The sequence below is a fragment of the Aedes aegypti genome, chromosome 1, assembly GCF_002204515.2.
Source record: "Aedes aegypti strain LVP_AGWG chromosome 1, AaegL5.0 Primary Assembly, whole genome shotgun sequence".
NCBI lineage: Eukaryota > Metazoa > Arthropoda > Insecta > Diptera > Culicidae > Aedes > Aedes aegypti.
In genome coordinates, this window is record NC_035107.1 from 124548658 (window position 1) to 124567277 (window position 18620).

An 18620-nucleotide genomic window follows, 5' to 3' on the forward strand; every position below is an offset into this window, starting at 1 on the left:
AGAGGCAGACTCAGAGTCAGAATCAGAGTCAAATTCTGAGTCAGATTAAAGATCAGATTCAAAGTCAGCTTCAGAGTCATATTCATACTCAGATTCAGATTAACATTCAGATACAGACTCACATTCAAGCTCAGATTCAGGCTCAGATTCAGACTCAGATTTAGACTCAGATTCAGAGTCAGATTCAAAACCTGATTCATAGTCAGATTCAGAGTAAGATTCAGAGTCAGACTCAGAGTCAGATTCGTAGTCAAATTCAGAGCCAAAGTCAGATTCAGCCTCAGTTTCAGACTCAGATTCGGAATCAAATTCGACTCAGAGTCAGATTCAGATTCAGATTCAGATTCAGAGTCAGATTCATATTCCGATTCAGTCTCTGATTCGAACCCAGATTCGGACTCAGATTCAGACTCAGTTTCAGACTCAGATTCGGGATCAGATCCGACTCAGAATCAGTCTGAATCAGACTCAGGGCCAGATTCAGACTCAGATTTAGAGTCAGAATCAGAGTCAAATTCTGAGTAAGATGAAGGATCAGATTCAGAGTCAGCTTCAGGGTCAGATTCATACTCAGGTTCAGACTCAGATTCAAACTCAGATTCAGACTCAGATTCAGATTTAGATTCAGATACAGAGTCAGACTCAGGGCCAGATTCAGACTCAGATTTAGAGTCAGAATCAGAGTCAAATTCTGAGTTAGATTTAGGATCAGAATCAGAGTTAGCGTCAGACTCAGATTCAAACTCAAATTCAGATTCACATTCAGATACAGACTCACATTCAAGCTCAGATTCAGACTCAGATTCAAACTCAGATTCAGACTCAGATTCAAGGTCAGATTCAAGGGACAGATTCAGAGTCAAACTCAGAGTCAAAATCAGAGTCAAAATCAGAGTCAAATTCTGAATCAGATTAAAGATTAGATTCAGAGTCAGCTTCAGAGTCATATTCATACTCAGATTCAGATTCACATTCAGAACCAGACTCACATTCAAGCTCAGATTAAGGCTCAGATTCAGACTCAGATTCAGACACGTATTCAGATTTAAATTCAGATTCAGATTCAGATTCGAGCCCAGATTCAGACTCAGATTCAGACTCAGATTCAGACTCATATTCAGGCTCAGATTCAGACTAGGATTCAGAGTCAGATTCATATTCAGATTCGAACCCAGATTCAGACTCAGATTTAGACACAGATTCAGAGTTAGATTCAAAACCTGATTCAGAGTCAGATTCAGAGTAAGATTCAGAGTCAGACTCAGAGTCAGATTCGTAGTCAAATTCAGAGCCAAAGTCAGATTCAGCCTCAGTTTCAGACTCAGATTCGACTCAAAATCAGATTCAGATTAGGACTCAGATTCAGACTCAGATTCAGATTCAGACTTAGATTCAGACTCAGATTCAGACTCAGATTTAGATTCAGAGATTAGGATTCAGATATTCAGATTCAGCAATTCTGATTCAAAGATTTAGTTTCAGAGATTTAAATTCAGAGGTTTGGAGATTTAGATTCAGTGATTCCGATTCAGAGATTCAGATTTAGAGCAGTTCCAGATTCAGAAAAGCAGATTCCGAGATTCAGATTGAGATTTAGAGAATCAATTTCAGAGATTCATATTTGATGATTGAGATTCAAGTTCAAGGATTCAGGGGTTCTAATTCAAATTCAGAAATTTCAACTTACAACTTCTGACTTCTGATTTCTGACTTCTGACTTCTGACTTTTGACTTTTGACTTCTTACTTCTTATTTCTGGTTTCTGACTTCTAATTTCTGATTTCTGAATTCTGACTTCTGACATCTGACTTGTGATTTGTGATTTCTGACTTCTGACTTCGAATTTCTGACTTCTGACATCAGAATCCTGATTTTTGATTTTTGTTTTAAATTAATTTACAAATTTGTGGATAGCGTTTGTTATCCAACTGATTTGATGGAAATAAGTTTAGGTTTGAAAACATGTTAAGAATATCCATGGAATAATTTAAATTTACCATCAATTTCCGGCTTGACCTTGCACACTTAAAGCTTCTTATTCTTCCACCTTTGGTACGATTCCAAAAAAATGATAAAAATCGGACCTTAATTTAACGTTCGGGTAATTACCAGTAAATAAGCCCAAAAGGTGCACCAAGGCTTAATTCCACCGTCCTCTTCTGCTGGGAACTGCCAAACGGTGTGTTTTACCGACGGGGGCTAAATTTCAAATGCCTAAACAGTGCCTACAGGGAGGCCGATGTGCCGGTACGTGCGTGCCGGGAGGGGGTTTCATTACCGTGTGCTAAAAAATAATAATGAAGATTAGTGGCCGGGCGCTCGGCAAAAGATGGGCAGTAAAAAAAATAAAGAGAACAGCCAAGTCCCTCAGGAAGGGAACTAGTCTCGGTCTGGGTTCATATTACGTTCTGGTAGGCGAGTTTGGGGTAGAATGAGTTGAGGGTTCTTATTAGTACGGAATGTGCTCTTTTGCGCACTTTGAAGTAACCGTTCTCCCTTACCTTTTGAGTTGGGTCTCGAGGATTAGTTGAAAGCCTTCGGTGGGATCGTCCGTCGTCAGCTGGTCCCCTTGGAGGTTGATTTTGCTATGTGGGTCTCCTTTGGTGGGTATGTTCAAACGATATGAGTCAGGGTTAGTGAGCAGGCAGGTTAGGCTTCAACGAGAACTAGCGCCCTTCGTGCCAAGTAACTGCACACTGTATGATTGAAATGATGTAATTTGGCGTAAAGTTTTAATTGAGAGCTGGCACAAAGTTGGTTGTTAGTGTTGGAAAATTGCAATGTTCAGAGGTTTGGTGGTAGCATTAGCGAAATGTACACCTACTAATCGGCATATGTGAAATTTCGTTTGGAAATTGATCCTTTTTATTTATATTGAATAAAAGTGTTTTTTTTTTTTTCATTGACGATATCCAAGTTATCGCCAAGCCTTAAACGCTACAAATCAGCGCTCTAATGCTTATATGGTGCTAATAAGTCGTTGAACAGTATTATATGAACACTATATACTCGATTGTTATTTGTTACATGGGTACTAATTTTGTAATAGTGTTTTTTCTCTTTGATTTTTTTTTTGAGTGGTTATCACTTTCATACTGGATCGTCAATGTTGAACCATAATTCATATGACAACCAGACATCGACACCCATTTCCTACAGATCTGTCGGACATTCTTTCGTACTAGAAATGCTTATTTATATACAACATTTTCCATATCGTCACCACTTGGTTTTTCTCATAGCCACCAGAGACTAGAGGATGATACTCGTATATCCACACTTCTACTTTCCTCCAAACCAAACCCCTACCAGCACACAGTGATCGCTGTCCATATGAAAGTGGGCCAAAAGAAGAAATCTCACTAAAATTTTTCAAAAATTCTTATAGAGTAGGATGGGGCAAAAGCCAAAAAATTACCAGCGAAAACATTTGCACATATATCTTTTTTTTTTCAACTTTGGGCCACCGTGCAACCCCTCCACCTTATCGATCGTGTCTATGTGCACGCAGTGTGCAAAGTTGGCAAATTTCACACATGAGACCTTTTGCATGATTTTATGTCCCTTTCACTTTGGGTCGTTTGTTTTTCTCCGTCGATGGCGCGTCTCTTAGGTCTTTCTGGTGAGCAGGCAAGCTGTACCAACGACGACCGTTGTTGCTGTTGTCGTCCTAGTCGATGCTCAGAGTTTTATATCAAACAGCTTTATGTGCTTCGGTGTTTCGGGGTTCAGTACGGAAACAATGGACGAGGGCATAACGCATATAAAAAGGCATAAGCGAAAAATATGTATGATAACCAAGGATTACCGAAGTCTCTTGCTTGCTGTTCTGTTCCGGTGACGTGGAAAATAGCTGGTTTTTGGGAGATTTTGGTAGGTGAAGGATTGTGAACCTGACGGGAAGCTTTCCTACTAAGTAAGTAGGTAGAATCTTGATACTTTATGACTGGTGCTATAAAAATGAATGAAATAATTTAAACACTTTGTTTACGCAAAAGTTCCTCCTTTGTTTTCTGAGACCAGTACATATGGTAGAAGGTCGTAAACAGTTTTTCTTCTTTACCTCTATCTTCTTTTCTTGTTTAAATCATTAACTATCTTTTTCGACTATTAGGCTTTACGTTTCCATTGGAGCTCAACTTGGCTTCAACATAGTTTGTAGTCGCATCAACTAGAAAATTGTGTTACATGTCCATGATACATTTCAGTGCCGAACTGGTACCGAAATAGGCTCAACGACTTCAGAAGGAGCGTAGCTACCGGTTCAGCGAAAGCAAAGGATCGAATCTGATCATTGGTCTATAGCAGTGCTTCCCTAACTTTTTCATCTTTCGCCCCTTGAGGCCAATATTTATCTGGAATCGCCCCCCTAATATGTGAATCAAATATTTTAATTAGGCATTGTACGCTAAAAAATGTCCTGAATATGCCCATAGAAAAATAATATAATAACTATTGTGTACATTTAAAAATATGTTCTGTAATATCGAACACCCACAATTATTAGGAATGATTAACTGAAGTGTGATTTATAATAATAATTTTACCAATATCTTGCCTGCATTATAGGCTGCTGAATCAGTTTTCGATACAAATTCGGCCCAGTTTCAACTATTCAAATGTAATGTATTCATAGGCGTCTACTTGTGACATAGCTAGGAGCGAAGCACTTCAAAACTGAACCAAATGTAATGTTTTCCGAGCAAACTCACTTCTTTTCACATGAATATGTCATATGAATATTCATATTATCCAATCCAAAAACTGAAAAAAATATATCAAAATCCAGAGTGTTTTTCAAATATTTTTTCCAACACAAAAAAAAATCATTTTTTTCAGACAGGTACTAGGCTGGTGGGCTGCTTAGGCACGTCAGGAGTTAATCATCAATATTAACCTCCTTTTCCTGAGCAGCCTAGACAGCCGCATAGTGTCGGTAGCGATTGTTTCAATTGACTAAGAATTAACACTACGGACTGCCTGTTCTGGTGGTAAAAGTCCACCTCACAGGTGACCCCTAATTTATGGTGTGATGCGTACCGTACCTAGGAATGAATGATTGGGGGGGTCTAAATAGAACCCAACCGCAAACGGAGCCTGTGGGGCACCAGGGCGCTCTCCACAGTATTGAGCCCTTCCTGTGCTAGCCGGAGTAATGGTGCAAGTGACCTTGTGTTTCTCCTAGACAATCAGCTGCCCTTCTTCAGTCTCCTCCATCCAGAGGCTTAATAAGGGTGGGATTATGAATATGTTGTTATTTAATTCAAACTATCACCTATATGGATTCGCATTATGCGTTTTACACAGTGTATTCTGTGCTCTTTCGCCTTTGGTGACTTTCAATAGATACGGTTTGGTTTTTTTTTCGTTGCTGATATTTTTCTTGCTGAGATGGCAACAAGCTTAATCCTGCCTAGTTTGGGTAGTGGCTACGGTTAGGACAGCTCAGATCAATCTTCAGCATAAAAGAACAGCGACGATCAATCTTTGCAGACTCATGCAAAATGGTTCAGCCCAAGTGGCGCTTGTTCAAGAATCCTACTTTCGTAAGGGAAACTTCTATCTAGGTAACCTTGTGGGCCCAGTTTTCGCTGCATTCAGTATAAATGAAATGGCGAACTCGCGTGTCATGCCTCGTGCATGCGTGATCGTTAATAAAGCAATCATTGCTACACTCATTTCTGAGTTAACTACCAGAGATGTATGTTCTGTCACAATCGATGTTTCCGTTGGTGACCTCAATAGGAAATACGTGTATTGTTCGGTATACTTACCACATGATGAACCATCCCCAACGGATGATTTCAAACGAGCTGTCGTACACTGCGTAACAAAAGGCCTTCCGCTGGCAGTGATGCCAATGCTCAATCTCAACATCATCTAGGACAGCTCAAATATCAATTTGAGAGGCGCCAATCTTTTTTTTTTTTTTTTTCTTTTTTTTTTCCTTCTAAGCAATGGGGGGATAATCTGCTCAACAGACTCCGGACCGAGGTCCGGGAGTGTGGGGTTGGGGACCATTTACTACGTACAAGCAGTAAACAGGACTACACCCCCGACCCACTAAACCATTTCCATTGCCGCCAAACCCTTCGTCTCTCCGGGACCACCAAGAAGGCATTGCTTCTGAGAGGGGCTATTGCACATCGCATCCTCCAGGTTAGCTGCGTAGCCATGCAGCAACGAACATCGATGACACGCTTATGGGGGTCCACCAAGGTAGCATGCTGGCGCATTGCCAGCTTCCCGGGTGGTCCTCACCTCCCGTTGTCCGCTAAAGGCGGGCAGGGTCGACCACTAAGCCCGCGCCCAGCTGCACCGCAGGTATCAAGAACTGATACTGCGGGCTTCGCAATTTGACCTACTGAAGGCTCAGGCCCTATCAGCTAGCACCAGCTGGGATTGCTGACGAAGGGGCCTCCACCTGCCCCGAACAACCAGAGGCTCGTATCCACCCAGTAGGCCGGCGCCACGACAGCAGCGCTACCAGGATGTTCTCCCCGCGGCCACTTAATCGCTGTAAGGGTCGATTTCGACCGTGGGGCACCGGTATGACCTACGTAGCCGACTGCGAACCCTTGGACCACCTGTTGATTAGCGTCTGCACTAGTCACTCCTCGAGTCCACACGCCACCTCCTTTGGAGTTCCGAGACGATGTGGGTGATAGCCGATGAAACGGCATTCCAGCCAAACTCGTCTGCACACATCCTCTGGACCAAATTGTCCGGAGTCGTGTCCCGACCGCATGTGGCAAACATGCGGTCACGCATTGTGCGGAAACGCGGGCACACGAACAAAACGTGTTCCGCCGTTTCCTCTAAACCTGCACAAACTGGACATTCGGGAGAACCCGCATGACCGAAACGGTGTAGATATTGTCTAAAGCATCCATGACCCGAAAGGACCTGTGTTAGGTGGAATTTTAGTTCCCCATGGCGCCTATTGACCCAGATATCTAACCTCGGAATCAACCTGTGAGTCCACACTCCCTTGGTGGAACTGTCCCACGCACGCTGCCATTTGACCATGGAGGCCAGTCTGGCAGTCCTGCGTATGCCTCTTGTGCCGCGCATTTCGAAGCACTCTATGTCTTCCATGATAAGGATACCAATAGGCATCATACCGGTGATGACACAAAGTGCATCGTGTGACACGGTACGGTACGCGCTCGCAACCCTCAGGCACATTAGCCTATAAGTACTCTCTAGCTTGCTACGGTAGCTATCGGTACTCAAAGCCGTGCCCCAAGCCGGGCCACCATACCTCAGTATGGCGCCAATCTGATGGAATACTAAAGTAGTACAGATCTTGGATTACTTAACATAGGCAATCGCCCAACCTTCATGGTATCTGCAAGAGAAGAAGTGTTAGACATAACGCTCTGCTCGAATAGAATCAGCCACGAGTTGACGAATTGGCATGTATCAGATGAGGAATCATTATCTGATCATCGATACATCTTCTTTGAACATTCAAATGTAACTGCGCAGACTTTGCGTTTTAGGAATCCCCGGTCAACAAACTGGGAACTCTACACTGAATTGGTTGCGACCAAATTTCATGGTATTCTCCAACCATTGAAAACCCAAGTGATTTGGATGAAGCCGGTGATACTACAACATCCTACAATATGGAAACTTTAAAAGAAGCATCTCCTCGGCGGTCTGTGCAGACTACAAGAGGGACCCCATGGTGGAACTCCGATCTGACTAGGCTCAGGAAACAATGTAGAAGGAGTTGGAACAGAAACCGTTCAGCTAGATCAGAGTCGTTCAAGTCGGCTCGCAAGGTTTACAAGAAGGCTCTTCGTTCTGCTGTACGATCCGGCATGAAAAACCTTTGTACAAATGTTTCCAGTTTGAGTGAAGTTAGTCGGCTGAACAAAATTCTTGCAAAATCTAAGGATTTCCAAGTGAACGAAATTCGCCTACCAAATGGTGACTTTACTTCTTCTGACGAAGAAGTTTTAGAATAATACACACATCCCCGGATGTGTGGACAGCATCTACAGATGTACCAAATGTCTTTTCATGTAGTTATGAGTCTCTGGCTTCGGCTCGCAGTATCATAACTATTTAGTGAATCGATTCAATGGGCACCCACTAGTTTTGATCCTTTCAAATCTCCAGGAGCAGGTGGGATTTATCCTGTTCTGCTCCAATAAGGATTTGAGTTTATCAAACATGTTTTGAAAAAGCTACTTGTAAGCAGTTTTGCTACCGGGTATATTCCCAGATCCTGACGTGATATTACTGTTAAGTTTATCTCGAAAGGAGGACGTGCGTCGAGTTTTAGACCAATCGGTCTGAGCTCTTTCCTTCTGAAATGTCTGGAACGCATTATCGATCATCACATCCGTGATGTTTATTTGGCAAACACGGCTTTTCATGTGAATCAACATGCTTACCAATCTGGAAAGTCCACTGTGACTCTTTTACACAAAGTTGTATACGATATCGAGAAAGCATTCGCTCAGAAGCAATCCTGCTTGGGTGTTTTCTTGGATATTGACGGTGCCTTTGATAACGTGTCCTTCGATGCCATATTGGAAGCCGCACGAAACCATGGGCTACCTACAATGATTACCAATTGGATTCATCAAATGCTCAATAACCGACATCTCTTCTCGACATTGCGTCAAGCAGCGATTTGAAAATGGAATGTTTGCGGATGCCCCCAAGGGGGAGTCTTGTCACCACTTTTGCGAAATCTCGTAGCAGATATGCTATTGAGGCAACTCAATAATTGCGGTTTTCCAACTTATGGATTTGCCGACGAATAAGAGTATATCAATAGTCATCTCCCTGAGCAGGCGCGCTGCCTGTTCGATAAGCAATAAATCAATCAGTTAAATTCAGATCTGTGCTGTTCTGTTTCGTCGCCGACTACTGGAGTCAACCGAGTCCGCTAATTTCCCAAGCAATCGAACAGACGTAATATAAGAGCTAGATAAGCTACGACGGATTGGAAAAACGTCAAATATGCTTATCACGTTTTTTTTTAGAAATTCCCCATATCCCGGGAGTTTTTGTGAAATAATACTTTCTCGTTTCCTAATTAATTTCCGGGAAATTCGAGAATCCTGATCTCAGCTAGGTTTATTCAAAATTTATTGAAATAGTTACATCGGGAATTGATGCAGAAATATTTTTTGAAATTCTTCATGTATTTGTCGGATTTTATTGATGGATACAACCAGAAATTCCTCTTAAAATTCACTGCAATCTATTGACCTGATTTTTCAAAGCAAACGCCATTACTCGCCAAAACGGCACATTTGACTTGATACGAGCAATCAGCGCCCTCTCGTTTTTTGTTTGTTTGCGCGAACAATGGACAAACTGTGTGCTTATTCGGATAAGCTGATGCATGTATTCATGTCAATATGTATTCCTCTTAAAACTCAAGTCATGTCCAACGAGTGTATTATTAGGTAAAGAATGAATAGTCATGAAAAAAAAATATATTATCATATTCGCATTAACGTTGACTATGCGAACATCGGCAGATAATGCCATTTCAGGACATAGTATACGGAAACTTTGCACATATAAGCATCGCATATCACAAAAAGTGATTTCGTTTATACGTAGAACTTGATTGTCTGGGATATCCAATGTTGGAACAGCTTGTGTGATTCAATGCACTGATAGAACATCGGAATCTTTGATGAATTATTACTTATCAACAATTATGGATGAAAGCCAAACCTTTGTAAGTGCTAGATGGCGAAACATATCGCAACATTTTTTGTCATGGGGTATCCCAGATAGTATGGGCACGACTTTACCATACTACCATTTCGAGACTAGTGCAGATAAAAATCCGATTTTCACACATTTTATTCTTGAACTAATATAGCTCAAATTTTGAGCAATTGTTTCGCTACCTGTTTGTTGATGGTGTTACTCGTCTTGTCAGTTTTGCGGAAATCGCGTTATATCTGAGCGACTTTTCTGTACGAAATTTGTACTATGTTATAAAGTACGTACAATAAAAAGCTGTCAACATATATTTCTCATTGCCGATACGATAGATGATCAGACTATAACTTATTTTAATGGAACCCATAGACTTAAGTACATAAAATTTGAATAGATATTAAAAATCCGATTTCAACTGTGGTCGATTTTTAAAAGGATCAAAACCAAGTTTTTGTATATCCGTTAAAATATGTATAAATCTAAAATTATTATTGCCTATCCCAATACAGATGTATGACATGAGTAAATGTGCATAAGCATAAGCACAGATGACCGCACAATTCGTAGTTGCTACTCCGTGATTGACCAGAACAATCAAAGTTGCACAGAGATTTAGTGAATGGGGCTTGGGATTAGCTTACCATTCTCAACGTGCACAAATCAAGAGCTCCAAATTTAAAAAGCAATAACGGCGCCCGCCACTTCCTTACGGTCATCGAGGAAGGGAAGAAATGTTAATGTGACTACCGAGAGCCCGAGATCACCTCTGCATCTCCACAGTTTTCATGGAAAGGATATTGGGATAGTGGGATAAGTTGGAGATCTGGGAATCACCAATTTTTAGTGAAGCGATCCAATATAATCACGCCTAACCGGATTCGCGAAAGGATTCGATAAGCGCAATATACGCTGAACAAGTGTTCATCGCTCGCCCACGCAAGAGCAAGCAACGCGATCAATAGATCACCCTATTAAGCGACCGCGGTACTTTTGCTCTACGACGTGAACACGACGCACAACATGATTGATCCTGCCTCTAGATGTATTACATAAGTAAATTTGAAATTAATAAATTTTATTTATATTGAAAATATCTGAAAAGCTATGATTTAGTGAAATTATCTTATGTGCAGAGAGAAACCAGCGATTTTTTAGAATTTTATCATTTTGTCAAATGTTTCCTAGAAAGCGAAATAAAATTTCAAACAAAAATTCTTGTGGAACATCTCAGATACAATGTTTAGGTACTCACCACATCGAAGGATTTGGATAAAAACAAATATTTCTAGTTAAGTTACAACAAAACACAAAACTAGGGTATGTGCTGGCTAGATAAGAATCGATTTTCTAAAATCAAAAATTTCAATGCAGAAGGTGATTTTGCCAAACAAAATTTTCACATGCAGTTTATAAAATGCCTCAAGGAATATTACATAAATATGAGAATTTGTTTCAAAAAATATTGTGATTCTTGTTATCAAAGTTGTGCCCATACTTTCTAGGACCCCATAAACTTCTTGTTTAAAATTTGTGGCACATTAAGAAAGTATTTTCTTAGTATGATTAAAGTTCTCAAAATTATTTATTGATAAAAAATAAAATGCGGAAATTATGGTGTTTTGAAAATACAAAGAACCTGCTGTATCAATTAGTACATGCAATAGAACACATTCCCATTTTTATATTTTTTCGTGATCATCAGAAAAGCATGTTTGATTTATGAGCATTCCTACCAGAAGACAGATGTTTACCCTAGATTTTATATATGTCATGTTTGTCCGTTCTGTAAATATAAAATTCCAACTCTTCACGAGTAGCAGCTACACAACTAAATCACCGCCAGATTTCGATAATCCTAGCTTAAAGTCAAAACGATATGAAGCAGCAACTTCCGTCATTGGTTTTCCGTACATTTTTTTTATACTATGAGTCTCTCGTTTTCACTCGCACGTACCTTACTCTAATAATCCTCGGCATCCAACGACGACGATCACTTAATCTCGCCTCAAATCAACCATCCATGAATGTCACCATTAGCGAAGAGGCACGCATCGGATGCTGCACATATGCGGAACACGGCAACCACCAAGGCGACTGAACACGCACGCAAGCAGCCAGCGATAGCAGCCAAGCCAAGCCAACGAGAGAGTCGAGAAGCTGCCTGTTTCATCCGGTCTTCGTCGTCGTCGGCTATACGTACTGATGCAAGCCAGCGATGGTGGGATGAACAAAAAAATCCTAACAACCAGTAGCGAGAAAGTGGGAAATAGCTAGGTATCATCATCAAGAGCATCCCGGTATCTCGCTCCCGAAACCGCACAGTACGCGACTCGACGTCCTCGCTCCTTCATGGATTATTTATTTTATTAAAAGATCCATGAAATATGACTGTATGTGCACATCGTTTTGTGACACGCCGGGTTTGCGTGCCAAGTGAACCGTTCCGGGTTAGCCAATGTCGGTCGGTGAAGGGGGATGGGCCTGAATGGAAGGGATGGTGCGTAGGTTTGTTGGGAAGAAAAACTTCCGAAGAACTCGCAAACATGTCATGTTTGAGAGGGATCAACGGCGTTTGTTGGGTGAACGCTAAATGCAACCAAATAGTTTGTCTTTGCAATGGTGACGTTATATGTCTGGATAGCAGTAGAGTGATGCCAGTTTTTTAATCCTTTGTATAGTATAATTTTAATTGTGCCATTAGTTTTTTATTTCTGTGTGCATTAAACAAAACAGTTATCTTTATTTGATACAACAAAATTGAGTTATTATAAACATTTTGTTACAAAATATCACATTTCATTTGCAGCCGTAGCAGTTCGCATGTTTTATTTTTCAGTTTAATTTTTTTCACTCGTTTATATCTGTCCAATTTATTGGAACCACTCTTATTGTGATTATATGTTTTCTCTAAAGAATCAAATTAAGAGCTTATATTATTCAAATTATAAGCTGTGTTTTGGAAGCCTTAGGCGAAGGAAAAATTTTCCATCTTTGCAATATTCTATGAACATTCAAACGAGGCCTTCCAAGATTTATTTTGTGAAGAACCCGTCGAAAACAGGATAACCACCGTTAGCGAATTTTTCACTATACCCCTAATCTGGCAACACTTCCAGAACACAGCGCCCAGTAGTGACAAAACGTACGCTTGTACCCAACACGTGGGACGACGACGACGCAAAGAAGAACGCCATTAAAATCGCACCAAATTGCACGGAACTGTGGACGAATGAAATCTGATTCGAAAGCCACCCAAGTGGCTTTTTTGCCGACGACTATCATGCCGAGAGCTCACCAACTCTATTGAGACTTCCGACCAACAGAGAATCCGGACCGCGCCGGGACCGTGGATATGCCTGTGGTTGTATGTGTGTGTGTGAATGTGGGTACACGCGGAAATGCCAGCCTTTTTATCTGGTTTCAGAGGCAAAAAAAACTTTTGGATATGACTGGTACGAGACAAGAGAATCGAATCCAATCGTTGCATGTCACCATGAAGATTGCATGAAGCGGCAGCCCGACCAGGGCCGGATTTGGGCTTCTGGGCTGCTACAAGCGAGCTCGCATTCTGGTAGCGATCAAAAGGGCCCATTTAACTGAACTTCATCTCTTTTCTGAGAACTGGGCTATTCAAGAAACGACTGTTTGTAATATGAATATATTAATAATTCTTAAAAACAAATCTATTGTATTGAAACTTAATGGGTTTCGTTCAAGGTTAATTCTAAGCCTTTAGTGAATATCTCAAGAAAACCTTAACAATTACGGCATTCAAAATGAGGAAATCTGAACTCCAATAGCGTTGAATATGTCCCACGAGAAAAAAAAATTAAGACTTGGATTTTGTATAACAAGTTGAAGGACCTTCAAATCCGGACCTGCCCAAGCATACTGACATACCGTTGTGGGTGAAAAAAAAAACTCCGAATCTGGTGGCTCGATAGCATCCAGCCGGGAGCTCTGATTTTTTGCTGTTTCCAGTTGGGAGAGCTGTACCGATCCTGAATGAACAGACGTAATTGCAAGAATGCACGTTTAATTAGCGTTAATTACCGCACACATGGATTGTACAGCTTCCACACAGATTTTCTCCGCAATTACGGGGCCTGGGCGGAGAGAGAGACAGAGGGCACCAAACGATGATCATCAGAAGAAGATGGATTACCCGCTGTTTGTGGTTAGCAAGAGCTGGTTAGAAAAATTGCGGTGTAGATAATCTAACATGAACAGTTCTTCTTCTGGGTGTCCTACGCATTTTTCGTACGGTAATCCTAACTGACAGTCACGATGGCAGCAGGAGTCAAATCATGGTGTTTGTATCTATTGCGATGGAATTTTGAGGATGGACTTGTCTGTGACATTTAATCATACATATGATGGGGATAGGCCTGCACTTACCCAACGGGTTTAGGTAATAACTAACAGGAACCTTCTACTTGGCCCGTTTTTGTAGAGTGGACACTCTGAAACAACCTGCTTTTAATTGTTGCTTATATAGCAGATCACACACATCCAATGTAAAGATGTCCTGTATGTGATCTGTTATTGGCGTTGCAGTCAGTGTAAATCAAAAGCCAATAACAGATCACTGCCAGTTCCCTCAGTCGATAGCATTCCTCCGATGTCCTGTATTTTACAAGACTCTTGAGTAACAGGTTCTCAACCGTAAGATTATCCTTCAAAGTCTTCAGATTCGCATTAAAGCGAGTTCGTTCGTTCTGCCTTTAATATTCATTTTGAGAAGGTGATGAATCTTACTAACCTTACCAATCAGACTGAGGCCTGAGTGGCCTCTACTTTACGAAGATCGTGCTTCACTTGAATGATCCAACTTATTTGCTATGCACCTTGGCTTCAGATCATTTCCTCTCCGGAACCACCTTTCTGTATTTCTTCAGAGAAAGGTCATCGCATTTTGTACACATGTGGCAGAAGTAGCCTAAGCAAATTGCTTCTCCTAGCTGACAATGTTACAGGGGACCAACCTCGGCAGGGCCAATCCTCTGCAGCCTTTGTTGCGCTGAAATTCTAGCATAAGGTGAGTGCAGCCGTAGTTACTGCATTCCAGCACTCGGCACTTGCGCACATTCTCTGGATTATATTGTCCGGAGACGTGTCCCCTCCGCGTGTAACGAGCATGCGAACTCTTACAACAATGAAACGGAGGCAATCGAACACGACACGGTGAAAGTTAAATTCTCCATGGTTTATTATACACCAATCTGACACATTTGGTATTAGCCGATGGGTCCATCTACCTTTAGTGAAGTTATCCCATCCCTGCTGCCAACCTCTATACTTTGTTTCAGCTCACTGAAGTTTGCTTATGTAACTCACTCTATAGTTTTCACTCCTGTTCTCAAATAAATGTGCTTAAAGCCAAGCATAAGCGTTTTATACAGGGCAAATTCTTCATTTAGGCATGCTTGCATTAATCGTTGTTCTCTTTGCATTATTATTGAAACTGATCTAGTTTTCAAAACACTTTTCACAGTTGTTAACATAAAGGATCGGGAGGTGGTTTGGCGAAATTGTTAACGAAATAACCCAGGTAACATTGGTAGCTAACCTACGGTTTATTCAGCTGTAAAGAGAATGTATAAACCGCATTTTAGCTAACTAAGCTTTGATTCAGCTATCATTGGGAATTGATCTATGAAGTCAGATAAGCCAAGCAACAGTGTATAAATGTCGTTTCCCTTTGCTAGTTGCGGGTCCCTTAGGTGATGATGAATCGAAGCAAAACCTCAAATTCAAGAGCACAAACCTGGAGAACCAAACACCCGTTTAGGCTGAAAACTTAATCGTTTGATCACTAGCTGATGATGACCAATCGATTAAGTTTTCAGCTTAAACGGATGTTTGGTTCTCCAGATATGTTCTCTTGAAGATTTGAAGTTTGGCTTTGATTCATCTTCACCCTAAGCTGGTTATGTAATCCGTAAAAGGAGATATTCACAGCCAGTACACGTGTTTTTACTACATGGGGAACATTATTATCTTACGTCACAATCTCCATCAAGACCTGCTTCAGCAAGATCACATCTGAACCTACTTCTTTCTTTACATGCAACCATATACGTTTGGGTAGAGCAAATGAAATTAAAAGCTTATTCTAGTTGTCCATCTGTAAAACAGTGAAACCCTGCTATACTGCATTGCGATCGACTCCAATAAAGTCATCATCTGCAAAATCAAGGAGTATTTGCGACAAAACGCAATGTTGAACAGTAAATTCGGAAACTCATCTCTTTTTATTCCATGTAACTTTACAAAAAAATAGGCTCCTCATCTACAATTCTTACACTAGATTGTATTTGCCAGCTCAATCAGCTATAAGTCTTATTTTTGAGCCTTTGATATTACCTGCCACAGTTAGATTTTCGTTACTGAGTTGAACGCGACCTATTAACCAATGAACACATTGACGATGAATCCCGAAAAAAATAAAACGAAGTACACCCGATTCTGTTTTTGCACGGATATTTTTTTACACGGCCGTGCAAAAAAAGTTTCCATACATTTTTTTTCGCCAAAACCTTATTTTTGCATGAAACGTCGAGAAATGGTGTTACTTTTTTTGCACGGTTTTTGAAATTTTGAACTGAAAACTTTTTTTGCACGGTACGCAACCCCCGTGCAAAAACAGAATCGGGTGTAAATGGGTGCAGGTATATAGATATTGGAAGTCCTAGTGATATTGATACTAAACAAGTACTTATTAGGAATTTGTTTGAAGTTGTTAATGACTTTGTAAATCTTCGAACATTTGTGCCGGATTCTGTTCGTCTGTATCTGCTATGCCGATACAGATCTATTTTTAACTTAACTATATTTACATCTGCTTTCACTCTCTTCTACTCTTTTACTCTCACTCTCACTGACGGAGGATGGATGTGCTCTCCCAACGCACGGTCCTCCGTGCGGCGTCATCTGGTGGCTGGACGGGTTTTTTTTTTGTGGAGGGGCTGGGAATTGAATCCATGACCTTCCGCTTATGAAGCGAAAGCGTAACCTCAAGGCTACGGACCCCCCTGCCTGAGAATGTTGAACAGGATATTTTCACGTAAAGTGCTGAAGGCTGAAGGAGGTGGATTGTACACACACAAGTGCTGAAGGCAATACATCAAGAGTAGTGCCAGATGTATAAAGAAGCAAATTTTATTAAGCAAAATAAATACGGCAGACTTCGGTGGGCTGGTCATTAAGTGTGAAAGTCGAAAAATAAGCAGTGAATTAAAAATATTCAGCATTGAAAGTATCACGTTTATCGAACGTACCATCAATTGTACATTAAATATTAATTTCATAGATTTCATTCTATTAAATTATGCTTACTGGTTTAAGTCTTGTAAAAACATATTTAAGCCACTCTGGTATGTTAAGTCAGTTGTAAATATTCCTATAACAACTATAACTATAACAATGGTAACCGTTATATATTATTTGAGAACAGTTTTGCCAACTTTTTGAGCGTTTAATAGGTTTTTATCAACGCTATTGCAAAATTTTCATATGGATCATATTGAATTTTCGAGTCAAAAACCTCAAATCAAGATTTCTACAGATTCCTCCTAGTTTTTTTTTAATTGGCCCAGAGAAGCAGAATGACCCCAGGAATCGTGCCCTGTGCTCAGATTTGATGGACATTTTTTTTTTGCATAATAACGGTCTGTCGGGGCACCGTGACTACTTTAAAAAATAATCTGTAGAACTCTGATGAAACTTTAATTTAAAAATATTAATGTTCTTATTTTATAAATTGTTCCAGAAACATACTGGGTACATCAAAGAGATTTTTCAGAGTATTCGTTCAAGATTAAACTTCTTCATGCGTTCCCTCTTGAACTCGTCCAGAAACTACATCCGGAATTCTTATGAAGTAATTTTAATTTATAAGGAATGACTTCATTTACTTTAGCTTCTTGTTACATTCTTGAAAGGATCCCTTCGAAAAAAACATTTTTTTTGAATACCATAAGAATTTTTTTTCAACCATTCCAGGTCAAATTCTTGATGAAATGCCTTTAAAATTTCTGAAGAAATTCTATAAAAATCTTCAACACACTTCCAGATTAATTTCAAAATATGTTTTGGGAATATATATCCAGTTGAAACACTCTATGAATTATATTGAAAGGAATTCCAAGAAGACTTTCGAGGCAATTACCCACTTTGAAGAAATTTGTAGAAAAAAAAGTTCATCATTTCCACATGATTTTTGTAGGAATTTCGGTGTTCTAAGAAAAAGTCTAAGATAATTCAATGGTCATGTAGAACTAGGTATCAGATTGATTCCGGTTGTCCCAATGGCCAGATCAAAATCAAAGTCAATCAAAGGGATCACTACGAATTGAATCTTCTGAATTTTTCCAATAAGTAAGACGTTAAATGGACCTTAAACAAAAAAGTTGTATAACTCAACGGGGCACTCCATAGATATGAGCCTTAGGGTAAGAAAAAAGCTGTCTCAAATTCCAACTCAATTGGTTGCTCCACCAGCGACGCATTCAAATTGAAGTTTGTATAGGATATTCGTCTCAAAAATATTGAAAATTTACCTTATGTCACTGTTTCGTTCCAAATACTAGTTGATCGCGTTAAATTCAACCCAGAATAACAAATATACTTGTTGATGCCCTATTAAACATAATTGCAGAAGGTTGTATATGGTTTTAATCTCATTTCCATCACCATTTCAGTTGTTGAAAGTTACACAGTTAAAAATTATGAAGATTACACGTCATGTAAACTTCATTTATGCGATGTAAACATGACGTCATGTAAATTTAAGTCTGAAATCATGTAAAAATGTGTTAAATGTCATGTAACCGCAGAGGATCCTGCTGGATTACATCACATATAATTGAAAATATCCATGATACTCCACGCTCCAATCATGTGCATTATATGTC

General features: G+C 40.1%; 1 protein-coding gene across 1 annotated transcript in view; it reads right to left on the bottom strand.

Annotated features, from left to right (window-relative positions):
- Positions 1-304: 304 nt before the first annotated feature.
- The window catches only part of LOC110674284 (putative uncharacterized protein DDB_G0288973), a 62998-nt gene continuing 44682 nt past the window's right edge, over positions 305-18620 (bottom strand). The window contains exons 2-3 of the mRNA XM_021838561.1: positions 850-1331; positions 305-785 (exon numbers count right to left, since the gene is read on the bottom strand). Coding sequence (XP_021694253.1) covers positions 305-785; positions 850-1331 — 963 coding nt within the window. The remainder of the gene's footprint in view (positions 786-849; positions 1332-18620) is intronic.